Consider the following 27,903-nt stretch of genomic DNA (forward strand, 5'->3'; position numbering starts at 1 on the left):
GTGTTTTGTGCAACCGGCCCCTGATATATTTGAGTTCAGGACAACGCTGACCGCATATTACTGTAACTCAAAATCAAGCATTTTTACTGTATCATTTTAGAGAATCTCAAAGTTTAAGTCCCAAATTTGTACCTTCAAATGGCTTGCTTTCTAAAACTTTTGGGTGCTGTAAAAACACACTGCTCCAGAAGTTCTGACAATGATATATTTGAGACCAGAGAAATCAAAGTATACACACACATCTCTTTTCCAGGTGCGGAGTCCAAAAAGGTTACTTCATGAGATTCAGGAAGAATCGCAACACTGTTGGTAGCTCCCGATATTTATTCTAGTTTTATTCTACATTAAAAATGACAATGTTTCGAGCCCGTGGGGGCTTGAAACATTGTCATTTTTAATGTAGAACAAAACAAAGCAAAATAGTGGGAGCTACCAACAGTGTCACGAGTCTTCCTGAATCTCATATTTGAGATCAGGTCAACTCTGACTACACACCAGCTCAAAATCAAGTATTTTTGCATTCCAATTTGAAGTTAAAAGTCTCATTTGTACGTTGAAACCTTGGGGTGCTGTAAACGGATTGCTGCATAATTTCTTACAATGGTTGATATAGTTGTGTTCAGAATAACTCTAAGCCAAAAGTCAAATGTAGGCTACGCACGACAGTCGTACGTACTCATCCCCCCAAGGTCCACTGAACCAGGAAAAACCCTGAGTAGGTGTGTCTTTAAGGGCATCTATATGTGGGAATTATAGTGTCCTGGACCTTTTGTTTTAATTTTGTATATAAATCTAAAACACACGGGGAGTCTTTCTCAAACATTTGCAAAAAGGGGAAGTGCAGCTGCTCTTGAAAAATTAATGAACTGTCTTTTATACAGCGGTCGCAATGAATATGTTTAGGCTTTCATCAGTCATTGCATCGCTCATTAATTTTTCAAGAATGCTGGCTATACTTCAATGTAATCTTCCTATTTTAAAAGGCAACGGCATAACCTTTATCCATGTGAAGAAAAACGATAAAGAATATCATCATGATAACTCGTGGACTTGTTCCCATCAGGATCCTTGTTGTTCATTCAAGGCGATGACAGGTGTTGAGCGCAAGACCACATGCTGTACAACTCAAATAAATTTTGAATGACTTGCAGTATACTTTTCCTAAAAGTATAATTGACAAACAATTAATGGAAAGATCCTAGAGCGGGGAACAGGTGGGTTTCAGGAGCTAGTCTCTTACAAGGGGATGTTCTCTGGTAATTCTACCCTTAAAGAGCAGTGCTTTGTGGCTATTTTCAATGGTAGGCGGCAATTTATTCCACTCCATTGCTCCAGTATAATAGAATATGCTTGGTCTAGTGCGTGTCCGTGTGCCATCGTAAAATAATTTGCAGCATACTTTGGGGTAGGGCTGCAACTAACAATTGTTTTCATTGTCGATTAATCTGTATTATTTTCTCGATTAATCGATTAGTTGTTTGGTCTATAAAATGTCCGAAAATGGCGAAAAAAATGTCGATCAGTGTTTCCCAAAGCCCAAGATGACATCCTCTGTCTTGTTTTGTCGACAACCCAAAGATATTTAGTTTACTGTCATAGAGGAGTAAAGAAAGCAGAAAATATTCACATTTATGAAACTCGGAATCAGAGAATTTGGACCTTTTTTCTTAAAAGATTACTCAAAACAATCGATTATCAAAATAGTTGTTGATTTATTTTTCTTGTTTAGCTTTGGAAATCGGCACATATTCCTTCCGCTGCCTCTTCATGCGCCGTCCGTTCTGCTCTTTCTTAGTGTCTCTGCCAGGAGTGGGGACCCTGCAGGAAGTGCAGGTGCCAATCATCTCTCGGAGCTCCTGTCAGGAGATGTACGGGCTGCACCCGTCGGAGACGGTGGATATCCTGTATGACATGATCTGTGCTGGATACCAGGAGGGCGGAAAGGACTCCTGCCAGGTACTGTTGCATCAGCTGTGTGTGCTGCTACTGTGTTTACATCTTCAAATGCAAGCCTGATGACGGTTTGTACACTAGCACATTTTAAGAACAATCAGTTGTCACAAATACATTATATCTCATACTACATAATGCATTATTTTGCAAAACAGAATATCGTTACATTCCAGTAAGTGATAGCTAAACCTGAGTCTTTTGTGTCGTCGTCTTTTCGTATTCAGGGTGACTCCGGAGGGCCCCTTGTCTGCCAGATGGTGAACGGGACCTGGGTGCAGGCTGGGGTGGTGAGCTTTGGACTGGACTGCGCTCGGCCCAACCAGCCAGGCGTTTATTCCAAAGTATCCACCTTCTCAGACTTCATCCGCAGCACGGTCCCAGAGATCCAGCTGTACGGCCGCGCTCATCCAAACTGGCGTGGGAGGGCGGCTGTGCTGGTCAGCTCTCTGTCCCCTCTACTGATGATGTTGCTGCTGAGATAGGACACTTTGAAAACTGAAGGTAGAAACCAAACCTTGCCAAATGAAGGAAGAGGACCTCTCTTAAGGTCTGCCTTTAGTCCAGTGTGGTCTTGAATAGTGAATCAATTTAGAACAAAATGTTGCTATAGGCTACTACTTGTATTTGAAATGCATGTAAAGCCATATTGTACATGAAATTTAATGTTTTTTTTAGCACTACGAAAATTTTGCATTATGATCTACTTTAGATTCATAGTGGTTTTTATAGGTGTCTGTCTTAAATCATAATTATGATGTAAATAAATGTCGTCCTGTAATTGAAATAAAACTGTTAATTTGACTGATTTCAGCCCTGTTCTATTCAGCCTGTTACCTGATCTTGAAAGCAGTCTTTCCAGTATTCGCGCTACAATACACACAGCTCATCGGCCGGTTGTGTCACTTGATTGTAATCACCTGTTAATTGATTACAATCACCTACTATTTCCCTACTAAGATGGCTGTGTGGTCATGTAGCAGAATACTATCAATACCATGTTACATACATGATTGCTTCTTCAGGTTTGCTCTTGGTGATTTTTTTTAATTCTTTACACCCAATGCCAGTATTTGCTCGCCATTTTGCAACAAATATTAACTGACATTGCTTACCATATCAGACATTCAAATTATTCCATCATTTTAAAATCGTACCATTTTGTAAACAAATGTCTTTATTTTGCCAATCATTTTGGAATGGCGGCCTATATTTCTAATACATTTTATGTAAGCTTACATGACACATCTTGACTTTAGTGTAGTCCACTACATATCCACAGACAAAGACAGGTGGTGACTTGTTTACTTTATTTTAAAAAAAAGCGCAGCATGTCATGGTAGAAAATACTTGTGTAGTGCCTAGTAAAAAAGAGTTCAATTAATTTGATCAGTCATTACTCAAGGTTTTCATGCTAAAAACAATCTACCGTAAAAGATGCCCAAATCCAAGTGTTCCGTTGTTGCTTTTTATTGTTCTTTTCTAAAGTCCTGGAAAGGGGGAAGAAAAGAGTCAGGTGTCAGGGGTGCTGGTATCAGAGAGGATCATGGGAGATCCCAGCTGGAGCTCCTGCTGAAGTGACTCCAGATCAGCTTGAGTCATGCGGTGAACCTCGATCCAATCAGATAAGAGGGAGGCAGAGAGGGGGGCCGAGTCGTAACTGATGGAGGAGAAAACACAAAAAGTGCTTTTTTTGTTTATTGATATTCGATAATGCTCGTATCTAGAAGTCAAAATTGCTGCTGTCCTGGAACAACCTTGTATCTCTTGAGTCTGCTTTTCAGCACTTGATTTTCAAACATTTTACAATGCTATATTATGACTGAGAAGCCGTTTTTTCCAGGACACAAGAAACTAAAAACATTTGGAGACTTTTTTTTAACAAAGATTAAGCCATCAACGAGCAACGCTAAAATGGTAGATTAGAATGCTCAGATAAATGATAATATAGCATAGACCTCACCTGAGGTCAGAGTGCTGGAGGTCTGTGAGAGACTGGTTGAGAAGATCATCCAGGTCGAAGCCCACACCGTACCCAGCCCCGCTGCCTTTAGGTGTGACCGAGAACACCGGGGGTAAAACATCCTCTACCTGACAAGGGAAATGGAGAAACAATGGGTTAACTGAACCCAGCATTGTTTAGCTCAGTTCAAGGCAAGCAGCAGAAGGTTATTGACATTTCAGAAATGGCATCACAGAAAATGCGTACAGGGAAATACGCTGTTCTTGTGTATCGGCACTCTCAAAGTTACAAAGTGCTGTCAAATAAAAGGAACACAATCAAAACATGAAGAGCTGCACTTCTCACTCCATTAACACCTGTAGCCTGTGAGACAATAGAAAACAGTAAGAGGAAGGCACAAAGCAGATCAAAAGAAAGCTGAGACGCACCTGTGACTTTGAGAGCTGCAGTGTTACTGTGTGAATGTCCGGGGTGATCGAAGGCCCTGGCTGCCCCGTGTCTGTGAATCCCAAACTGGGATGAGGCTGAGATGGGACCCCTAAACCCCCACAGATTGTGTTTGCTGCCTGAGCTCCAGATTTCTCTCCTATAGAGGGACACAGCTTCTCCATAGGCCCAGGACTTGCGGTTGACGGGTTAGGGTGGGAGTTCAGGTTATTTTGGCCTCCGGTGTCCACGTTTCCATTTATCTCTCTGCTGGTTAGTGTTGGGGCTTTAGTCAGAAACGTCTCCAGGGGAAGCAGCTGAGACTGAGGGTTAGGCTGTGGCCGGGAGTGAGGTTGGAGCTGGGGCTGAAGAAAGCTCGTCGGCGGGGGCTGGGGCGATCTGTTTGGCTGCGGGTGCGGCGGTGGCCTTGCCTGTACATGCTGCCCGATCCAATTCCCCAAACAGGTGAAAGGACTTTGTCCCCCACTCTCGTCGTGCGGTTTCAGCGTGTTGTTTTTGACAAAGCCGCTAGTAGCCGCCATTACGTCTATTCCTCCGCCCACATGAGACTGAACCTTCCCTGCCTCCTTGTCCGTTTTGTTGCTCATTGCTACTTGGGTGTCATCGCTCATAGCTACACCGTGGTGCGAGTTCACATTACAATCCTTTGCTCCCTCGTTATTAGGCATGTGAGATTTGTCATTGCAGCCTCCCATCATCTTTTTCCAGCGCTCCAATAGGCTTTTGTCGTTGTCACTCAGCAGGACTCCGCCCAGCGAGTCGCCATGCTTGCCCTCTCTTCTCTCCTTCTCCTTCATTTTCCGCTCCCTCTCCCTGGCACGTTCCTGCCTCTTGCGTCTTTTCTCCTCTCGTTCTCTTTGGCGCTCCTGAGCTGTAACAGGTCGACGCAACTCTGGTAGAGAAGATGGGGAGGATGATATGCTTCCTCCCGCGCCGATATCCATCCCCAGTGCAGAGGTACCTCCATCTGCAACCAAGACATCAAATTAAGCTATATAGATATTCTTTTGACTTAACATATCAATGACATGCACATGACAAACTGTTCTAAATGCTACTAGAGAGGGGGAAAGTAACCTACCACATCTGGCTTTATTTCTGAGAGCCGATTTCAATAGGGCTGCTTTAAGTGCTGCTTTAGTATCTTCTGAAATGGCTCCTTCTTTTCTGGTCCCCTCTCCCATGCCTAGGGGGGCCCTGGTGCCCTTGGACAGAGACTGAGAAAGGGACTGAGATAACAACTGGGCTTGTGCCTGGGAGAGAGAAAGGCAAGGCACCGTGGTCGGGAGGGGTGTCATGGACTGTGCTGGTGTTGCAGACATGGAGGTGGGAGCCTGGGGCATGGACTGGCACTTGGCCTGAGTCAGAGAAGCCTGGCTGTTGGGCAACTGCTCCTGTCCCTCACCGTCTCTCATTGCTTCTGATGGAGCATCCTGACTAGAGACTGGCGTTGTTAGATCTATGGTCTCTGGCTGACCAGCGTCAGAGTTGGCACTGGGCATGTCCACATCAACCGGGCCACTCTCGCTCTTCGTGAGGAGAGGCAGGTTGTGGGTCACATGGGGTGGGCTCACTTCTAAAAGCGATGTGGGCTGCTTGGTAAAGGTTGGCATTTGACTTGTAAAAGGCTGGCTCCCTTCTGCTGGTGCGTGGATATTAACACTGTCCTGTTGTTGCTGTTGAGATTTAACTTGGATCACTTGCTGTGTCTGATGCTGCGTTGCTTGGGAGAGTTGTGCCAAGGGAAGCAAAGTTGATTTGTTCAGGTTTACAGTCGAGGCCAGAGCAACACGCTGGTTGCTGCTCGGCACTCCTCCAGCTCCGCCGTTCACCCTTGGCAAGGGCCGGAACTGGAGTCTTTGACGCCCGCTCTGTTTCTTTTGATGAAAGTCCTGGATCTCTATCAGGATCTCCTCTTTAATTTGTTCCTTGTTCATTGGAATCTTGTCAAATTCAAAGTCAAACGCCGGCACGCAGATGGGCTCATCGTCCGGGTCGTGGTACTTGTCCAGGTAAGGATGCTCCAGGGCTTGTGTCACATCAACTCGCTCACGAGGGTCAAAGCGCAGCATGGCCCCCAGCAGGTCCAAGGCCTCTGGCTCCGCCTGGGGATAGAGTTTGTCCAGGGGCACAGGGGCGCGTGACGGAAGGCTCTGAACGTAGGAGCGCACTCTCTCAGCGCCAATAGCTCCGATCAAACCCTCGGGAGGAGTGCCCAGCACGGACAGAATGAGCTGCAGCTGGTGGACGTAGTGCTTCCCGGGAAACAGCTGCTTACGTCCCAGCATCTCGGCAAAGATGCAGCCCACGGACCACAAGTCAATGGCCAAACTGTAGTGCTGCAGGGAAAGCATGAGTTCTGGAGCGCGGTACCATCGCGTTGCCACATACTCCGTCATGAAGGAGCGAGACTCCTCGGGGTGTGAACTGAGACCCCTCGCCATGCCAAAGTCGCCGATTTTCAGCTCACAGTTCTCGTTCACCAACAGGTTGGAGGGTTTGAGGTCACGGTGGATGACGTTGGCTGAGTGCACGTACTTAAGGCCGCGGAGGAGTTGGTACAGGAAGTAGCGCGTGTGTTCTGGGGTTAGCGGCTGGCCAGAGTGTATGATTTGGTGCAGGTCACTCTCCATTAGGTCCAGTACCACATATCTACACACAAGAACAGGGCAAAAGTGAGTGAGATGGGTGGAATACTAATACAGTAGAATCATTTGCAATATGAAGCAATTTGAAAAGTATCAATAGAATCCAGTGGAATGAAGAGCTGGAGACATTTTGTCACTCGTGGAAGCCTTTCGGACGACTGGAGAAATGTGTTCAACTCTTCATTTTAAGTCCAGTGAAATTTGCTTTAATTTCTGATATACAGTATATACATATACAGATCCTTTCCAGAAAATTTGAATATCATGGAAAAGTTCATTTTTTTCCATAATTCCTTTCAAAAAGTGAAACTTTAATAGATTATAGATTGATTACACACAAAGTGAAATATTTCTAGCCTTTATTTGTTTCATTTTTCATAATTTTGGCCTACAGCTCCAGAAAACCCCCAAAACAGTATTTCAAGAAATTAGAATAGTGTGAAGAAAAGCAGCAGTCACTTCTCAGTTATGACTGGGGATGCACGATATATCGGCAATCATATCGGTATCGGCAGATGGTAATTTTTTAACATATCAGCATCGGCCCGATGTTGCAATGTTAATATCGGTTATCAATATCAGCCAGCATTTTACCATTGAGAGGAAACATTGAGATAAATCTATGATTTATGGGCTTTTCCAAGTGTTTTGGAAATAAAGAAATGTATAACTTTTTCAAATTCACAGTTGTTTACATGAGTTTTTTAGTACGTACAAAATTGTATTATCATATAAATGTGTTTTTATACAGATCATATCGACATCGGTTATCGACCATAACAGCAATGTTAATATCGGTTATCGGTATCGGCCAAAATTTTCACATCGGTGCACCCCTAGTTATGACTGACTCCAGCCTCAGTCCACTCCCTCTGAATCTCCACCAAATTTTGTAATCGTCTTTGCTTGACAATCCGCTGAAGCCAATCCGGTCATCCGGGATTCCAATTTTTTGGAAAGGATCTGTATGTATGTGTATATATATATATATATATATATGTGTGTATATATATATATATAGCATTGGATTTCTCACAGACATATCAAATATTTGTATGTTCCATATTGCATTGAAATGACTTAACTGAACTTGCAAACATGGACCTTCCGAATTAACTATATTCCTTTGAGGTTAGGATAATTAGCTTTTGTAGATGACGAAATGTTTGACCTAACAGTAATAGCAAATTATGATTTTTCTTTGGCTGATTATCACAGTAGCACAGCTTGTGTGTGGTTGTGAGTACAACATAATCATGTTATACATTAATAGAGAAATATCAGGGTTTAGATCCAGATAGTGTGTCATGTTAACTGGACTGACACTTTCCACACTTTTTGTGCAATTCTCAAAGGTTTCAAGAGTCAATTTTCATACTTTTCCTGACCTGAGTAACCCTGTTTGTACATCATTGAGCATGATGGATATTATGAGAATAACTATACAGAGGTTGTACGTACACAGACTTGAATGCAGTGTGAGGAAGGTTGGGCTGTAGGATGTCTTTGATGGCGATAATGTTGTCATGTTTGAAGTGCTTGAGAATCTTCAGCTCTCGCAGTGTGCGTTTGGCATTTGTTAGCACTTCAAAAGCATTTGAGATCTTCTTTATCGCCACCTGCTGGCCTGTGAAGTGCAAATACACCACAGTGAAAAACAGACAGCAAGACAGGGGAGTCAACAACAACTGAGTTTGGATGACAATACTAACTGAAGAGGAATTTACATCTATATATCTCTCACTCAGCATTGTAGTACACAGAATTGAATCGGCATGTGTTATTTCTTCATCAAAGCAGCCTTACCATTGTCCCGTCTCCTGGCAGATGAAACTACACCATAGGCCCCTGTACCAATGGTTTCTATAACATCATACTCCTCTCCCACCTCGAAGGTCACGTCCAGGGAGTGAGCTTTAAGCAGAGCCAGGTTCTTGGCTGCTGTGCTGGTCTCTGTGGCGCCGCCTGCCGCCTCCACCGCTGCGCCATGGTGGTGGTTGTTTTCTCTTTTTATGTCAGTGGCCATTACTTGGGTTGACATGGCAACAGGTTGAGCATTTTTACCTTCTCCCACTTTCTTGGTCGACATGACTCTGTAAAAAATGAATAGCAAAGTGAAAGATAATATATTTGTCTCATCTAAATCTTGGCTTCTGAACTTCAGTCCTTGAGGCTCACAGTGACAGTGCTGCTGGTTTTCTATTCTGCCAGATAGTTAATTGAATGTACCTGTCATCGCAGCTTTAAATAGTCCCTGACTGGAATGAAAACAATGTGGTAAAATAGAAAACCATCAGTATCTATAGATCACTGCCACAGGAGGAGAGGAGCTTTTGTCCCAAGTCACAGGTCATTGAACTATCCAGCTGCAGTAGCAGGTTTCTGACCATGCGCAGTTGAACGCTGCAGCCCAGAATAATGCTGCATTGATAACGTTAGGCCTAGTAGGAGCCAGAAAACCCATAGCTTACTCAAACTACAGAGTAAGGCAGGCAGGAAACACATCTACGGTCAGTTGTCTTGAGGAACGGGCTTGTAGGCGACAGAGTGATTAACGTTAAAATGAGAGACTACACTGCACCAGATAGTAAACTGCACGATAAAGACGTAACTATCCCACCGCCCAACGCAGGGGCGGAGGCTAGTTACCTGCACCTTAGCTCTCTAGGAAGGTATGGCGGTAAAGTGGCTTTGTTCTTTCTCTGTTAAATAAACCAAACTTTGATATCACACCAATAAGCTTCGGTCTAAGTAGCGAAATAGACATTCACCTGGTAAGTCAACCGCAATAGCCGCATTAGTATAAATCCTGGGATAGCATGGTTGTGACTTGTTTTGCCTGCTACTTCCTCGTACTCTTCCGTGTCGGTGTGTTACGCTCTGAATGCCATCTCGCCAGCCAACCGGGCTTCTGGAATCAGGGCGACCGTCCAATGGCAAGGCACGACGACACAGAAAGGCGGGACATTACAGGAGACGCGATGCCCCCCCCCCCTCTCTCCCTCCCCTGTGTGGTGGTGCACTGCCGACGCAGTTTTGTGGAAAGAAAGGAATTAATTATTTTACCAGTGGTTAAACTGGCGAGTGGCGACCCTATAATTTTGGACAAAATAAAATTGATATGGCATTTAAAACCTCATCTGTCTAGACTGGATCACAGAGTATAGGTTAGTACAGGTAATAACATAATAGTAATAACGCCAACTAATATTAATAACAATATTACTACTACTACTACTAATAATAATAATGTTGCATGTAATAACAATTAGTGAAAGAAAGAAAGAAAGAAAGAAAGAAAGAAAGAAAGAAAGAAAGAAAGAAAGAAAGCCTACACAGCCTCATCTTTGTTGACAGATTTATAGGTCTGAGGCTCATCATTAGCCTATCAGGAAGATATGTTAAGATGCACACACATGCATTTTTCTGCTCACATTGCAGATTTATAGCATTTGTTTTAATATACAACAGTGCAGCACTGCAGCCTGAGCCTGCAGAAACAAACAGAGCGAGCAGTGCTTGTTGGCCAGCACCTGGGAACATTTACATGTGGGTGTCGTCGGTCGCACAAGGGAATGTGAGAAAGCTGAAGTAGCATGGCATGAACAATGAGGGCTGTTGTTGCATTTTCCCTAAAAAGCCAGACAGAGACAGACTGAAGTCCACAGCCACATAAGAACCCACCTCTGGGCAAACATAAGCTCTCGACCGGCCAATCACACGCAATGTTAAAAAAATGCCTTCGACCAATCAAAAGACAGAATCTGTTTTTAACACGTCTGACACAATTTAGGGAAAGCTGTGTTGCAGCAGGAAGCCCCCATACCTTGATGTGAGAAGAGAAACAAGCAGAAAGGAGCTAGGCTATTTTACTTGCGTTTCTCTGTGTGTTGGAACGTCGGAACATAACATGGCAGCGGCTGGTAATGAAATGCCGACGTGGGAGAGAAAAGTGCGCATATTTCTGTGCGTTTTTGGTTTGATTCTGTCTGTGTATGCGCTTCATGTCGAGCTTTCCCGAGAGAGCGACCCAGAGTACAGGGCGATGTGCGACCTGGGCGAGTCTGTGAGCTGCTCCAAGGTTTTCACCTCCAGGTAGGAGCGTGTATCTGTTTCACTTATTATCAGCTTCTGTCTGCGCTATAGGCTACACACCATCACGTGCTTACTGTCAAATTAATAGCCCGTTAACTTTGACTGCCTGACTGTATTGAGACAACAGTTTGCTTGAGAAATCAGCATTGCATTTGCAGTTCCGCCCCCTTTATTGCCACGTGTTAACAATCCTCTGGAAGGACTAGACATCGGCTACACATCAATGCAATTTTTCATTAAGGCTGTCAGTCACAAGTAGAAGTTCAGCGTTCGAAAGTAGACAATAAAAAGTTTTTCGTTTTCCCACAGTACACAATAGAAAAAAATCTAAATGGCCAAATGTAGCCTATGTTACACATAGTCCTAGACAGTCATAGTCATAGACAGTTGGCATAGGCTACTGATATATATATATATATATATATATATATATATATATATATATATATATCAGTTGACAATGTATTGTCATGTTGTATTGTATGTATGTATATATATATATATATATATATATATATTATATAATAGGCCTATATATAAATAATATATCCTACTAGGCCTATATATTTTTCAAAATCTCTTAAAAACTGTTTTTCCTTTCCTTCCTGGCAGATGGGGACGTGGTTTTGGTTTGGTCCACTTCTTTGTGGCCCAAGATAGCGCTCTGAACCAGCCCAACAGTGTCCTGGGCATCTTATTTTACACTCTGCAGCTGGGCCTGGGTTAGTCTGTCATTCTCTTCTGCAAATTACAGTGCTAACAGTGTAGTACAATGTTCAATCCAACATCGATCTGGTGAACCACAGACCTGCATTCCAGCCAAGTTAAAACTTTTACAAATTGATTTAAAAAAGTACATCAAATCTGAAGTGAGAAATATAAGTTTATTTAGACAGCATAACTACACAAATATCAACATTTCTGCTGTTCTTTTTTCTAATCCCAGTCATATTTTGCACATGTAGGATTTTGTATTGACAATTTGAACTCGCATGTGTGTCTCTCCTCGCAGGACTGTCGGTTTGCAAGAGAGCAGCGTTCTTTCTGGTCTTCTCCTCCTGGGTGTCAGTTGCCGGCTCCCTCTATCTAGCCTTTATCCTCGCCTTTGTTCTGGGGGATTTCTGCATGGTCTGCGTGTCAACATACATTGTCAACTTTGCGTTGCTCTTCACCAATCAGAAACGAAGAAGAGCGCTTGACAGAGTAAAGGAAAAGTCTGGATAGAAAATGTGCCTTGTGGTGAATTTCAACATTCTTCTGTTTGCTGCTCTGATGCGACTGGATGAGAAAAGCAAATGCCCAGAATATTTCAATGTTGTTTCCACCTATCAAGACTTTTCAGAGAAGCAAAACTGGCTACCCTTTACCTTAAAGGGCATTACTCTGTTTTGTGCGAAAAGGGAATGCAAGATGCAAAGTGATTTCTAGTAGATAAATTAGCGAATTTCATTGTACAGTACAATCAATACTGCCTCCTCTTGTCCGATGTGAAGGAGGCATGTTTGAGAAGTCAATATAAATCACAAACATGGATAGAGTTCTTAAGGTTTCTGTAATTTTATTTCCACAGGTGTATTTTATTTTTAAATGTTGTACAATTTCTAAAATAAAAATATTTGTTCACAAAAACACAAACATGGGATACAGTTCTTGACTCCAGGTAAAGCAAATCCTGGCCTGCAGTTTCTCTGTCTCGCCACTAGATGGAGGCAAAACCTCTGAAACTGCATTAGGTGGCAGTGTGTATTCACAGAATTGAGTAATTAACGGTTACATCAAAGTTCACACAAATTGTATGTTGCAGTCAAAAGAATAGACAAAATCTCTGACTCAAGCATATAATTATTGACAACTTCCTTATTGGCATTTTGATTCTTCTGCTTTTACTCTATTCAAATATTTTCTAAATTTGATGCTTTATGTTGACATTTTGTAGGCTATACGTTTAAATCATTTCACCATGTTGTCCTAGGCCATTTCTTAATCATAATTTATTTATTATTTTATTTGCGATTTCTAGGGTGGAGACTGCATACCAAATATGTCAACTCATGATGCCATGTCATCCACATCATCAGTGGGTGGTATGACGTCACTTGATGATTGTGAGGCATGACATGACATCATCAGTGGTTATGATGCGATAGGGACAGGGGACCATTTTTACAGAAGAATTTGAAAAGTCCCGGGTGGCAACTTTGCTGGAAAGGTTTGAGAAGTGCCGGGTGCAATCATGGGGCTCTTCTTCACAAAATCTCTTCCATGGCCCTGGCCAAAAGAAGGCCCTGCTCTATTGAACTTGGGTGAAGCTGAAGATCCAGGTACTGTGACAGGCAGAGGGGACCGAGGTGCTTGGAGCAGACTTCTAGGCAGATGACTTCTGGGGACACCATGCCTTATCACCTGCATTATGGGGTTGGAGTTCCAATCTTCCCTCCGATTTCCTTGGCAGTTCGCTGCAGAATTTCTCTGGCTCAAGCGAATTTCTTGGGCTTGGTTGGCTACAGGAAAAACATTAACGGGGAAACATCACTGCCTGACCCAGACACAAACGGGTGCATTTTGCAAGTAGGCATAGCTCTTATATTTCATAAAAGTGCTGGTGTGGTCCAGTCCGAATCTCAAAATACTGACATGAAATGAAATAAATAAGTTATTTGCTAATACTTCCAATAAACAAATGTCTTTGCATACAAGCAAGTGCTGTGTTAGAAAGTGGTGGGGACATAAGGGATCTGATGAAAAAACATTTGAACGGTCCTCAACAAATCAAGGTGGCCGTTTGAGTTGTCACCTCTAATGAGTGAGTCAACATGGTCTAACTTCACCAGTGAGAGGAGATACATTAACCACACTTGAATGAATGAATGAATGAATGAATGAATGAACATTTTATTGAGAATGAACATATATACAATACCAACATCATATACACATCAGCCCACCATTAACAAAAGGATTACGCAAAAAAGCTGGTAGCATGTTTCCATTAAGGTCCTTAATAATGTGCACACATTTAAAACGTGTGCACAGGTGTGACATGAAACTCACACCTCTGCTGTGCAGCAGAAGTCTGCCTTTTGAAAAAGTGGTGGTCTTTCACACAAAAACAAGACACCTTAGGTGACGCACGGCCTTGAAAGAAAAGTTGTTTGCAGCTTTTGTTTTTCTCATAGCAGTTGGCCACCCTCTTCCTCTTCCCTTTTCTCACCCTCTGTGTCACATACTTTTTTGCGCTCTCTCTCTCTGTCACACACATGCATGCACACGCGCGCACACGCACGCACGCACACACACACACACACACACACACACACACACACACACACACACACACACACACACGCACACACATTTCTCTCTCTCTCACACACACACACACACACACACACACACACACACACACACACACACAGTTTTCTTTAATCTAGGTTTCCACAAGATAGAATAAGTTCAGTAGCCTATAGAGTCCCCACTTTTTTGAACGACTCCAGGAAGTGAATTTCCCCTTCATTACTCTCCATTAACGTTTCAGAAAATACTTAGGCTACCGTATATAAAGAGTTTTAAGCCTGGTGGTCCGCCAGAGCATTGCATTTTTTTCTTTTTAACAGACAGTTTTTACATAAGGTTACACATTAACCCAGAGAAGTAGGCTTGGGCCGATTTCCGGAAATATTGTGATACAGTATTCAGGAAATATCCCAATTTTGAAAATGTACTTTCAGAGGCTGTAGCGGGCTCAGTTCTAAAGCCAGATTGAGGTTTCTGGCATCAAATGAAACTACAGTATAGGACCTAAGGCACCGACTGGCACGCTACCTTGTCAGGAAGCTGGCTAAATAACATAAGTTATAGGCAAAATGTTGGTGAGGGGGGGGGGATCAAAGGGGCCCTCTTTTGTGTGTGTGTGCGCGTGTGTGTGTGCTTATATGTTGTTATGTAGCCTTTCTGATGCCATTTCATGGTTACTGGTAAATCAGCATCGTGAGAAGACTGTGACTTTTTCTTTAATTTACTGAACATAACTAGAGGCAATGGATGAATACCGTAACCCAGAAAAGGAAACGTTGTGGTGTTGGTGGGGAGGGGGGGGGGGGGGGGGGGGGGGGGGGGGGGGGTAGGAGACCTTTGATATCAGCATGCTGTTCCACTGCCTTGGACAGCTGATCTGGTGTGAAACTGAACATGAAAGCTGCAATGCTGCAAAGAGGAGCAGTTCTACAATGTGTCTGTTTTGTTGTTGTTGCTTTTTTTGTTTTTTGTTTTACTGTCAGTGTCAACCTTAATAGTTTTGATTGGTAAAAGTTCAGGGGAGTTGCTATCCACCTTATTTCAGAATATAGAAAAGCTAAATTAATAACATGAATAAAAATGTATTTGTTATTCATTCTCCCCTCCGTCACTCTTGTAATTCACATCAACTCAAGTATTTGAGTCAGATCGTATTTGTAGTGCAGATTTTTATCAGCTCAGTCCAATATAATCAATGATACTGTATCAGAGCAGTGAAGTCAATGATCAAATATACAAGCAGCTATTTTGGATTAATACAATAATGAGATGGAATCGTGGTTCGACTATTGCTAGTTAAGTCAAGTCAAGTCAAGTTTATTTGTATAGCACATTTCATACACAGAGGCAATTCAAAGTGCTTCACATAAAATGGTTGACAGGAAAATATAAGAATAGAAGTTAATGAGATTGTAAGTATACAAATTAATTTAAAATGTCATTTTCATCACAGCAACAACACATTTTCAGTTTCATGCTATTCACAAAACTATGACTTAATAGTTGACCCTTTTCACATCTGTTCATCCATGCAGATGTCAGTAGGAAGCACGACAGCTTTATTCAAATGGCTGGCTGAGAAAACTGAGGTTGTTCTTAAAATATTTTTTTCTACAAAGTCCAACCAGCTGTATGCTGAGTAACACTGAAATGTGAAAGGAGATAATTTGTAATAAAGTGCTACAAGTCCTCATTATTTATTAATAATATGTAGGCTAATAAGATATTTTGGTAAATAGGCTATTAGTCAACCTTCGAATCTGTGAATTCCTATTTACTTCTCAATAAAACCAAAAACAGAATGTGTGCATAGATAGTTCCTATAAAGCCATTTTCTTCTTGTTATTCTTTTACTTAGTATTAATAGGTAGGCCTAGTAGTAGTAGTAGTAGTAGTAGTAGTAGTAGAGTAGTAGTAGCCTAGTTGTAGGCTAGTCATTAAATAAATGCTATCAAAATAACATTTGCTTCAAAATATTTGAAATTGCACGTATTTTAAGCCGTTTTAACATTTCAAAATGAAAAGATAGAAATGTGGCATGATACTGCGCCTATAGGGTGAACTTGAGAAACGGAGAAATCATGAATAAGTGAACAGCATGTTACGTTTACGCTGAGATGTTGTGCAACTGCGTCTTCTTTCTCTTCACTGTCATCAATGCATATTTGCCTTCTAACAATACATAGGACATGATGGATGAGATGGAAAGGTTAGGGCCATCACGTTTTTTGTCCTCAACCTGCATCATGAGCTGTCATCAAGGCCCGCTCATCACTTTGGGTGAATTCCTTCCGTTTGTTGTGCTTTACAAAGGAAAAAGAAAAACACATGCTTATCAGTGATGGAAGTGATTGATTGATTGATTGATTGATTGATTGATTGATTGATTGATTGAAGACTTTTTTGACAATGAACACATACAGTATATACATATCATACATAATAAGCCCACCACTATCAAAAGGATAAAAAAGCAATAAAGCTAAAAGCTTGTCCCTTACATTCCAAGTGTTTCTGGGAATGTTTAAGCATGTCTGTTAAAGGTAGTGTAGCGCTACCAACACAAGGGCTCGAGCTCGGTCGGGCGTCCATACAGGCACAATTGGCTGTGTCTGCAGGAGGGAAACCGGATTGGGGGTATGTGTCCTGGTCACTGCATTAGCACCTCCTCTGGTCGGGCGGAGCACCTGGTCGGGGCGGAAGGGAACTGGTGGGAATAGCGTGATCCTCCCATGTGCTACGTCCTGCCGGCTGGTAAGTGCGCATGTGTCGGAGGAAGCATGGTGCTAGTCTACGGCTCTCCCCAGGTCAGCAGAGGGTAGAGCAGCGACTGGGGCAGCAGGGGGAAATTGGCCAAGTACAATTGGGGAGAAAATGGGGGGGGGGGGGGGGTTCAGGAAAAAAAAGCATGTCTATTAAAGGTGGGTAGCCTAAACTATTGGTGTACTACAAACTTCAGTCGCCCACGAGACTAGATGCAGTAGATGAGACTAGAACGACTGAAATCAAATCATATCCCTATAAATATTTTATTATCAAGATCAATCATAATCATTATCATCATAATCATCGCCTCTAAAGCCTGGATTATGCTTGACGCTTTGGCCGGCCGCACGGAAATGAGAGACACGGAATCCGACGAGGAAACGTGTGCAGCTTGTATACTCTGTGTGGGTTTCTGCAGGCGGAATTGAGCGCGAGTCTTGAAAACTCCACTTTGTCCGCCCGTCCGCGTCCGCGTAGTTACAAATTTCGGCGTGCGCACGGCCGCTCGAAAACCGTCCGCACGGAGCCTTGCGGAGGGGCGTGTCTGCTGATTTGACGTCACTTTTCCGCGCGGACACTCGCGTTCCTCGCTGATGCGGAAAGCATAATGAGACCTTAACAGAGAAGAACCATGTTCTGCAGGTTGCCCATAGAACCCATTCTCATTCAGATATTTTGAGGTGAGAGGTCAAGGGACCCCTTTGAAAATGGCTATGCCAGTTCTTCCCTGGCCAAAATATACCAATAGATGCCTTAGGTCTTCTAGTTTCATGATACCAGTAGCTTTACTCTAGCTTCAAAACTGAGCCCGCTACAGTCGAGGATCTCCGCGATTATAAATCGTACAATAACAAGTGCATAAACCATCATAAAATTGTGAAACGCTATGTCAGTGATACTCAACTTGCGGCCTGGGGGCCAGATGCGACCCGCGATAGGGTGCCGAGTACCGACCATTTTATAATTTACAATGAAAAGTAACTTTGACTCAGCTCAAGCTGAATTGTCAAATATCGTTGCCTGCTTGCCGCCCAGGCACTTATGTACTTTATTAAACCGGACGGACAAACACAGTCTTTATTTCGTCACACCACGCATGCACATACATGTACGGTAGCCCGTACACATATGCAATGCAGTTGGAGGCATCGTGAAATTTGTCCTCCGTGTTTAACCTGTCCTGGCTCGTCCTCCTCCATGGTCAGGCCAGGGGTGGGCAGCTGCATGAGGACCAACTTCTTCCAACCGCCGCTGGTCAGACGACCATCTTCTGCATGTTTTTTAGTGGCGGGTTATATATGGAGGAAACCCCAGGGGAGCACGGGGAGAACATGCAAACTCCACACAGAAAGGCCCTTTTCACGAGATAGCCCACCTGGGAACCAGGCACCGAAGGCATGGGGAGACCTTCCTGCTGTGAGGCGAGAGTGTGAGGCAAGAATGCTACCACTGCGCCACCGTGTCCCCCTGAGGTTAACTAAAAGCTCAACTTAACTTAACTAACTTAACTTATAACTAACCATCCTTTGTCCAGCGGGCTGACACCCCAAAAACCTACAATCCCCTACAGAACCCCCTCTGCCTATCTGGGGAGAGTTGTTAGCACTAGCTTCCTCCGATACATGTGCAGTCGCCAGCTGATTCTTGTGATAGCGAAGGTTTCACCGGCAGGATATAGCACGTGGGAGGATCACGCTAATCCCCCCAGTTCCCTTCCTCCCGGAACAGGGAGGACTGACCAGAGGAGGTGCTAGTGCAGCGACCAGGACTCATACCCCACCCGCAGACATGGCCAATTGTGTCTGTAGGAACGTCTGACAAAGCCGGAAGTACCGCTACCGAACCCAGGTCTCGTGGTGGTATGCGAGTGCTTTTAGCTCTACACTAACCAGACACCCCCATATCTTCTATTTTAGATTATGACAAATATGGATGTATATATTTTTGAAACAGTGATATAGCAACTATCTAAGAGCCATGAGTAGCCTGAACATCACATCCTCTGTCTCAGGGCAAAAAAACACCTAAGAAGGAAGATGCCAGTGACATAACAAGGGACTATTTAGTCTCCGTGGTTATGTCACTGGCACTGTCACTGTTTAGTCTCCTAAAAATAGCCATTTGTCCACGTGGAGCAAGCTGAGTGCTGAAAACATAATTGTTCAACAAAGAATGACAAGAGATGCTTTTGTCCTCTGGCACGTCTTGTATAAATTTTCCTCTTTTGACGATTTCTCAACCATGTGACATGTCAGGTATTTGCCCTTTCTCACATTTGGTTTGCAGAAGTCTTATGCGTGACTGGCTGGCCCACACCTTTGATGGAGATCTGGTTGACGTAAAGCCCTTTCTCAATATTTATGTTGCAGCTCTATTGTCTGGGTCCTGTTTAGACTGCGTCAAAGACGTAACACTGTCATTCGATTTGAGACATTTATTGATGCAAATACCATTCATTATCAAGCGGATATTACTCACATACTTTGTTTTAATCCACACACATGTTTGTGCGGGTCACTGGGGTCATCACACACTCTTATCATTATTAAAGGACTGTGGTTTCTAAGCTGAATATAGGAACATTTCACTGGAATGCCAACTCTCTTCCTGTTTCCCAAGAATATAATGATCAATACACAGGGACCAGGAAATTGTTGAACCTTTTTGGTTGTTATGGGGGATGGTCTCATGGGAGGGGCACAAGCCTTGGCAGGTGACAGGTTGAACCTATTTAAAAGGTGACAAACAATCGCTCTGCAGTCACACAATGGCTTTATCGAAGTGGGTCTGTGTATCGGCTCTGGTGAGCCTTTTAGTTGGAGGTAAGTCACCACTCACCATCGGCAGAGTGGACACACCGCTACAACTTTAGAGACGCCGGCAAATTAGTTGATTATTTTTTAGACAAAAACACTAGATTTATCTAAATTACTATTGGTGTGTTTACTTTTGAGGCTTTTATGACTGTTACTGCTAATCAAGTCAAATGCTGTGTTTCTGCTTGGGTACAGCTGGATGTTAAATGATTATATACAATTGTTTGATATTAATCAAATCAAATGATAGTGATACAGTTTGGGTTGTTAAAAAGAGCACATTTGATTTCACATTAGAAATCTATAGTTTATTTATAGGCATGATTTAGGGGTTTTGTAAGATAATAAACACACCTGGTGACAAAAAATTGAATTATTTTAACAGCTGTAGTGTTTTTATTTGTTGTTGTTTTTGTATTTGATCCAAAAGGATGCAAAGCTGTTGGTTAAGATATGCACAATAATAGTGCTAATTGATTTTGTGAAATTGTGTGAAGCTTTTTTTGATCAACCCTAATTATCAACGATCCTCTCACATGTACAGCAGTAGCATCCAGTAACTGACCTCTGACCCCTATTGATTGGGGATACTTGCAATATGTTATGAACTTGAAAATATCTTCACTCCTAAAATCTTTGAGAAGTTTCACTGGATATATACATTTTATGAATTAAAGAAAATAAGAATTCCAAGATGACGACGGCATGTGGAGGTTTTGTCCCATGTTTACACAGCTAAAGCAAGCAAAGAATAGCACACACTATGGTGCTTTTGGAATATAATCAGTTTATTATTCAGGGCATATTTACAGTACATGGCAATAGCCTGCACTAATCAGACTGGCTGACTAATTTATATTATTTCTTTGCAGAATCACATTCTCAACTTGACGGTAAGTTCAAAATGATTCATTTCCCTGTAAATCTGTATAGTGCAATTATTTTCTTCATTATTGCAAAAGCTGTACATAACATTTTATCTGCCATCCCTGTGAGAATCAACCAAAGCAAGACATATTTTATGATTTAATTGTATGCATCAACACAGTCTTGCTTTATTGACCTCTTTTCCAGTGTGTGGCACCACTCCACTCAACAACAGGATAGTTGGAGGTGAGGATGCTCCAGCTGGAAGTTGGCCCTGGCAGGTTAGTCTGCAGAGCTTTGGCGGCCATGTTTGTGGTGGTTCCCTCATCAACAAGGAGTGGGTTTTATCTGCTGCTCACTGCTTCTTCAGGTGGGTAATCGTAATATAAGAAAAGATAACTTATTTTTCAGTGTCTCAGTCGATACTAATGTTAATCACGTCACTTAAATTATTCAGTTTGGAGTGGCAAAACATACATTTAAACCAAACAGTTCAGTTTAAATCACAAATCAACAACAAAAATTGTTCATGTTCCCTGCAGTTCAAGTACGTCTGGCTGGCAGGTTTCGCTCGGTCGTCAGAACCTACAAGGCAGAAACCCAAATGAAGTGTCCAGAACTGTTGCTGAAATCATCTTGCATCCGAGCTATGACAGTGACGCCAGTGACAACGACATTGCTCTGCTCAGACTCTCCTCACCCGTCAAATTCACAGACTACATCAGACCGGTCTGTCTGGCAGCCAGTGGCAGTGTGTTCAACAATGGTACTGATAGCTGGGTCACTGGCTGGGGCCGAATCCAGGAGGGAGGTGAGAAACATTGTGATTCATGGCACTTTTCTTTGAGCTATGGCTTCGATCATGATTACTACTGATACAGTAGAACTTTGTTATTTGAATATTTCACAAATGGAAGTCATTAGAGAGATATTTACTTCAGAACTTAAAGAACTGGAACAAAGCACATAGAACAAGCATACAAATGCATTCTCCATCTGTGACCCTAATCTGCTATTTAAATTGCTTGTAATGATGCATCAGCTAGCAGGCTAAGGATACGACTTAGTTTATAGATTGTTCATTTCTGAGTCTTTTGGGTCATTTGACATCTTCAGTTGAATAGTCTTGTTCATTTGTCAGTATTTGTTGTTTTCAGTGGCACTTCCCTTCCCTGAAACTCTACAAGAAGTGGAGGTGCCAGTTCTGGGCAACAGACAGTGTAACTGTCTCAATGGAGTCGGCACAATCACAGACAACATGATCTGTGCTGGAGTTCTGGCAGGAGGCAAGGACTCGTGTCAGGTAGGCTGCTGTATGGAATGTGTCAGCTGTTGACAAATGTGATGAGGATAAGATGGAATTCTTAGACGCACCCTCTCCATCTCCTCAGGGTGACTCAGGAGGTCCCATGGTGAGCCAGCAGGACTCTGTCTGGGTCCAGTCTGGAGTTGTTAGTTTTGGTTTTGGCTGCGCTCGGCCCAATCTGCCAGGAGTCTACTCCAGAGTGTCCCGTTACCAGTCCTGGATCAACTCCCACATCAGCACTGACAAGCCAGGCTTTGTCCAGTTTACCTCCAGTGGGCTGGATGCTGACAGCAGCTACACCTGTCCTGGTCTGCCAGGTCCTGTTACTGCAGGACCAGCCATTACAACTGCAACCACAGATCCACCATCTACTCTTTCAAGTGCTGAATGTAAGTATCCTACTGAAGCCATTCTGTTTCAATGATATATCATTTTCCACTTTCATAGACAGTTGATGAATCATCTACACATATTTCAAAACATGGGTGCTCCAGCTATCACAACTCTTCATAGTTTTCAGCTTTCAGATTTTGTGGTGTTCTGTTATTTTCCAACCTAGATGGATCGGTCAAACTGGCAACAAGTACTTAATCACTTAATCTACTTAATCTACTACTTAATCTGTTCATCAACCAATTCAGCCAGATGTGTTTGAACCATATTGATTAATGACTTGTTGACTCTAAATATGTCTTCAAATTGTGGCCTTAGTCTCTATTTCTTTGCAGTACTTTGTGTAAATATTGAGTAGGAAATTAGCACTGTGAATTTCATATACACTTACCAGATCACTGTTGTCTGTAGTGTGTGGCACCACTCCACTCAACAACAGGATAGTTGGAGGTGAGGATGCTCCAGCTGGAAGTTGGCCCTGGCAGGTTAGTCTGCAGAGCTTTGGCGGCCATGTTTGTGGTGGTTCCCTCATCAACAAGGAGTGGGTTTTATCTGCTGCTCACTGCTTCTTCAGGTGGGTAATCGTAATATAAGAAAAGATAACTTATTTTTCAGTGTCTCAGTCGATACTAATGTTAATCACGTCACTTAAATTATTCAGTTTGGAGTGGCAAAACATACATTTAAACCAAACAGTTCAGTTTAAATCACAAATCAACAACAAAAATTGTTCATGTTCCCTGCAGTTCAAGTACGTCTGGCTGGCAGGTTTCGCTCGGTCGTCAGAACCTACAAGGCAGAAACCCAAATGAAGTGTCCAGAACTGTTGCTGAAATCATCTTGCATCCGAGCTATGACAGTGACGCCAGTGACAACGACATTGCTCTGCTCAGACTCTCCTCACCCGTCAAATTCACAGACTACATCAGACCGGTCTGTCTGGCAGCCAGTGGCAGTGTGTTCAACAATGGTACTGATAGCTGGGTCACTGGCTGGGGCCGAATCCAGGAGGGAGGTGAGAAACATTGTGATTCATGGCACTTTTCTTTGAGCTATGGCTTCGATCATGATTACTACTGATACAGTAGAACTTTGTTATTTGAATATTTCACAAATGGAAGTCATTAGAGAGATATTTACTTCAGAACTTAAAGAACTGGAACAAAGCACATAGAACAAGCATACAAATGCATTCTCCATCTGTGACCCTAATCTGCTATTTAAATTGCTTGTAATGATGCATCAGCTAGCAGGCTAAGGATACGACTTAGTTTATAGATTGTTCATTTCTGAGTCTTTTGGGTCATTTGACATCTTCAGTTGAATAGTCTTGTTCATTTGTCAGTATTTGTTGTTTTCAGTGGCACTTCCCTTCCCTGAAACTCTACAAGAAGTGGAGGTGCCAGTTCTGGGCAACAGACAGTGTAACTGTCTCAATGGAGTCGGCACAATCACAGACAACATGATCTGTGCTGGAGTTCTGGCAGGAGGCAAGGACTCGTGTCAGGTAGGCTGCTGTATGGAATGTGTCAGCTGTTGACAAATGTGATGAGGATAAGATGGAATTCTTAGACGCACCCTCTCCATCTCCTCAGGGTGACTCAGGAGGTCCCATGGTGAGCCAGCAGGACTCTGTCTGGGTCCAGTCTGGAGTTGTTAGTTTTGGTTTTGGCTGCGCTCGGCCCAATCTGCCAGGAGTCTACTCCAGAGTGTCCCGTTACCAGTCCTGGATCAACTCCCACATCAGCACAGACAAGCCAGGCTTTGTCCAGTTTACCTCCAGTGGGCTGGATGCTGACAGCAGCTACACCTGTCCTGGTCTGCCAGGTCCTGTTACTGCAGGACCAGCCATTACAACTGCAACCACAGATCCACCATCTACTCTTTCAAGTGCTGAATGTAAGTATCCTACTGAAGCCATTCTGTTTCAATGATATATCATTTTCCACTTTCATAGACAGTTGATGAATCATCTACACATATTTCAAAACATGGGTGCTCCAGCTATCACAACTCTTCATAGTTTTCAGCTTTCAGATTTTGTGGTGTTCTGTTATTTTCCAACCTAGATGGATCGGTCAAACTGGCAACAAGTACTTAATCACTTAATCTACTTAATCTACTACTTAATCTGTTCATCAACCAATTCAGCCAGATGTGTTTGAACCATATTGATTAATGACTTGTTGACTCTAAATATGTCTTCAAATTGTGGCCTTAGTCTCTATTTCTTTGCAGTACTTTGTGTAAATATTGAGTAGGAAATTAGCACTGTGAATTTCATATACACTTACCAGATCACTGTTGTCTGTAGTGTGTGGCACCACTCCACTCAACAACAGGATAGTTGGAGGTGAGGATGCTCCAGCTGGAAGTTGGCCCTGGCAGGTTAGTCTGCAGAGCTTTGGCGGCCATGTTTGTGGTGGTTCCCTCATCAACAGAGAGTGGGTGGTGTCTGCTGCTCACTGCTTCTTCAGGTGGGTAACCATAATATAAGAAAAGATAATACATTTTTCAGTGTCTCAGTCTATACTAATGTTAATCACGTCACTGAAATTATTCAGTTTGGAGTGGCAAAACACACATTTGAACCAAACAGTTCCATTTAAATCACAAATCAACCGAAAAAAACGTTCATTTTTCCTGCAGTTCAAGTACGTCTGGCTGGCAGGTTTCGCTCGGTCGTCAGAACCTACAAGGCAGAAACCCAAATGAAGTGTCCAGAACTGTTGCTGAAATCATCTTGCATCCGAGCTATGACAGTGACGCCAGTGACAACGACATTGCTCTGCTCAGACTCTCCTCACCAGTCAAATTCACAGACTACATCAGACCGGTCTGTCTGGCAGCCAGTGGCAGTGTGTTCAACAATGGTACTGATAGCTGGGTCACTGGCTGGGGCCGAATCCAGGAGGGAGGTGAGAAACATTGTGATTCATGGCACTTTTCTTTGAGCTATGGCTTTGATCATGATTACTACTGATACAGTAGAACTTTGTTATTTGAATATTTCACAAATGGAAGTCATTAGAGAGATATTTACTTCAGAACTTAAAGAACTGGAACAAAGCACATAGAACAAGCATACAAATGCATTCTTCATCTGTGACCCTAATCTGTGATTTCAATTGCTTGTAATGATGCATCAGCTAGCAGGCTAAGGATACGACTTAGTTTATAGATTGTTCATTTCTGAGTCTTTTGGGTCATTTGACATCTTCAGTTGAATAGTCTTGTTCATTTGTCAGTATTTGTTGTTTTCAGTGGCACTTCCCTTCCCTGAAACTCTACAAGAAGTGGAGGTGCCAGTTCTGGGCAACAGACAGTGTAACTGTCTCAATGGAGTCGGCACAATCACAGACAACATGATCTGTGCTGGTGTTCTGGCAGGAGGCAAGGACTCGTGTCAGGTAGGCTGCTGTATGGAATGTGTCAGCTGTTGACAAATGTGATGAGGATAAGATGGAATTCTTAGACGCACCCTCTCCATCTCCTCAGGGTGATTCAGGAGGTCCCATGGTGAGCCAGCAGGACTCTGTCTGGGTCCAGTCTGGAGTTGTTAGTTTTGGTTTTGGCTGCGCTCGGCCCAATCTGCCAGGAGTCTACTCCAGAGTGTCCCGTTACCAGTCCTGGATCAACTCCCACATCAGCACTGACAAGCCAGGCTTTGTCCAGTTTACCTCCAGTGGGCTGGATGCTGACAGCAGCTACACCTGTGCTGGTCTGCCAGGTCCTGTTACTGCAGGACCACCCATTACAACTGCAACCACAGATCCACCATCTACACTTTCAAGTGCTGAATGTAAGTATTCTACTGAAGCCATTCTGTTTCAATGATATATAATTTTCCACTTTCATAGACAGTTGATGAATCATCTACACATATTTCAAAACATGGGTGCTCTAGCTATCACAACTCTTCATAGTTTTGAGCTTTCAGATTTTGTGGTGTTCTGTTATTTTCCAACCTAGATCGCTCAAACTGGCAGCAACTACTTTAACAATGGGTCATCAACCAATTTCAGCCAGATGTGTTTGAACAATATTGATTAATGACTTGTTGACTCTAAATATGTCTTATAATTGCTGCCTTAGTCTCTATTTCTTTGCAGTACTTTCTGTAAATATTGAGTAGGAATCAGCACTGTGAATTTAATATACACTTACAAGATCACTGTTGTCTGTAGTGTGTGGCACCACTCCACTCAACAACAGGATAGTTGGAGGTGAGGATGCTCCAGCTGGAAGTTGGCCCTGGCAGGTTAGTCTGCAGAGCTTTGGCGGCCATGTTTGTGGTGGTTCCCTCATCAACAGAGAGTGGGTGGTGTCTGCTGCTCATTGCTTCTTCAGGTAGGTAACCATAATATGAGAAAAGATAATTTATTTTTCAGTGTCTCAGTCTATACTAATGCCAATCACATCACTTAAATTATTCAGTTTGGAGTGGCAAAACACACATTTGAACCAAACAATTCCATTTAAATCGCAAATCAACTAAAAAAAAACTTTCATTTTTCCTGCAGTTCAAGTACATCTGGCTGGCAGGTTTCGCTCGGTCGTCAAAACCTACAAGGCAGAAACCCAAATGAAGTGTCCAGAACTGTTGCTGAAATCATCTTGCATCCGAGCTATGACAGTGACGCCAGTGACAACGACATTGCTCTGCTCAGACTCACCTCACCAGTCAAATTCACAGACTACATCAGACCGGTCTGTCTGGCAGCCAGTGGCAGTGTGTTCAACAATGGTACTGATAGCTGGGTCACTGGCTGGGGCCGAATCCAGGAGGGAGGTGAGGAACATTGTGATTCATGGCACTTTTCTTTGAGCTATGGCTTTGAACATGATTACTACTGATACAGTAGAACTTTGTTAATTAAATATTTCACAAATGGAAGTCATTAGAGAGACATTTACTTCAGAACTTAAAGAACTGGAACAAAGCACATAGAACAAGCATACAAATGCATTCTCCATCTGTGACCCTAATCTGTGATTTCAATTGCTTGTAATGATGCATCAGCTAGCAGGCTAAGGATATGACTAAGTTTATAGATTGTTCATTTCTGAGTCTTTTGGGTCATTTCATTTGACATCTTCAGTTGAATAGTCTTGTTCATTTGTCAGTATTTGTTGTTTTCAGTGGCACTTCCCTTCCCTGAAACTCTACAAGAAGTGGAGGTGCCAGTTCTGGGCAACAGACAGTGTAACTGTCTCAATGGAGTCGGCACAATCACAGACAACATGATCTGTGCTGGTGTTCTGGCAGGAGGCAAGGACTCGTGTCAGGTAGGCTGCTGTATGGAATGTGTCAGCTGTTGACAAATGTGATGAGGATAAGATGGAATTCTTAGACGC

The 27,903-nt window shown here is 42.9% G+C and overlaps 3 protein-coding genes across 3 annotated transcripts in view; 2 read left to right on the forward strand and 1 right to left on the reverse strand.

Annotated features, from left to right (window-relative positions):
* The window catches only part of LOC310775686 (uncharacterized protein), a gene marked incomplete at its 3' end in the record, with an annotated part of 47,215 nt that overhangs the window by 4,076 nt on the left and 15,236 nt on the right, over nt 1–27,903 (forward strand). The window contains exons 5-23 of the mRNA XM_083635835.1: nt 1,796–1,956; nt 2,178–2,425; nt 3,924–4,025; nt 4,632–4,804; nt 21,054–21,216; nt 21,389–21,657; nt 22,004–22,149; nt 22,238–22,566; nt 22,940–23,119; nt 23,292–23,560; nt 23,907–24,052; nt 24,141–24,469; nt 24,843–25,022; nt 25,195–25,463; nt 25,810–25,955; nt 26,044–26,347; nt 26,733–26,895; nt 27,069–27,337; nt 27,689–27,834. Coding sequence (XP_083491961.1) covers nt 1,796–1,956; nt 2,178–2,425; nt 3,924–4,025; nt 4,632–4,804; nt 21,054–21,216; nt 21,389–21,657; nt 22,004–22,149; nt 22,238–22,566; nt 22,940–23,119; nt 23,292–23,560; nt 23,907–24,052; nt 24,141–24,469; nt 24,843–25,022; nt 25,195–25,463; nt 25,810–25,955; nt 26,044–26,347; nt 26,733–26,895; nt 27,069–27,337; nt 27,689–27,834 — 3,992 coding nt within the window. The remainder of the gene's footprint in view (nt 1–1,795; nt 1,957–2,177; nt 2,426–3,923; nt 4,026–4,631; nt 4,805–21,053; nt 21,217–21,388; nt 21,658–22,003; nt 22,150–22,237; nt 22,567–22,939; nt 23,120–23,291; nt 23,561–23,906; nt 24,053–24,140; nt 24,470–24,842; nt 25,023–25,194; nt 25,464–25,809; nt 25,956–26,043; nt 26,348–26,732; nt 26,896–27,068; nt 27,338–27,688; nt 27,835–27,903) is intronic.
* On the reverse strand, nt 3,306–9,861 carry mapk7 (mitogen-activated protein kinase 7). Its single transcript, XM_083634833.1, has 7 exons — nt 9,780–9,861; nt 8,815–9,101; nt 8,470–8,635; nt 5,442–7,012; nt 4,342–5,327; nt 3,914–4,041; nt 3,306–3,610 (listed from the first exon to the last, which is right to left on the reverse strand). Exons 2-7 carry the CDS (start codon nt 9,095–9,097, stop codon nt 3,463–3,465), a joined length of 3,282 nt encoding a protein of 1,093 aa, XP_083490959.1. The 5' UTR covers nt 9,098–9,101; nt 9,780–9,861; the 3' UTR covers nt 3,306–3,462.
* On the forward strand, nt 10,824–12,686 carry vkorc1 (vitamin K epoxide reductase complex, subunit 1). Its single transcript, XM_083634834.1, has 3 exons — nt 10,824–11,103; nt 11,716–11,825; nt 12,116–12,686. The coding sequence occupies exons 1-3, from the start codon at nt 10,919–10,921 to the stop codon at nt 12,325–12,327; spliced, it is 507 nt and encodes a 168-aa protein (XP_083490960.1). The 5' UTR covers nt 10,824–10,918; the 3' UTR covers nt 12,328–12,686.

This window comes from Poromitra crassiceps (assembly GCF_964638095.1).
Source record: "Poromitra crassiceps genome assembly, chromosome: 4".
NCBI lineage: Eukaryota > Metazoa > Chordata > Actinopteri > Beryciformes > Melamphaidae > Poromitra > Poromitra crassiceps.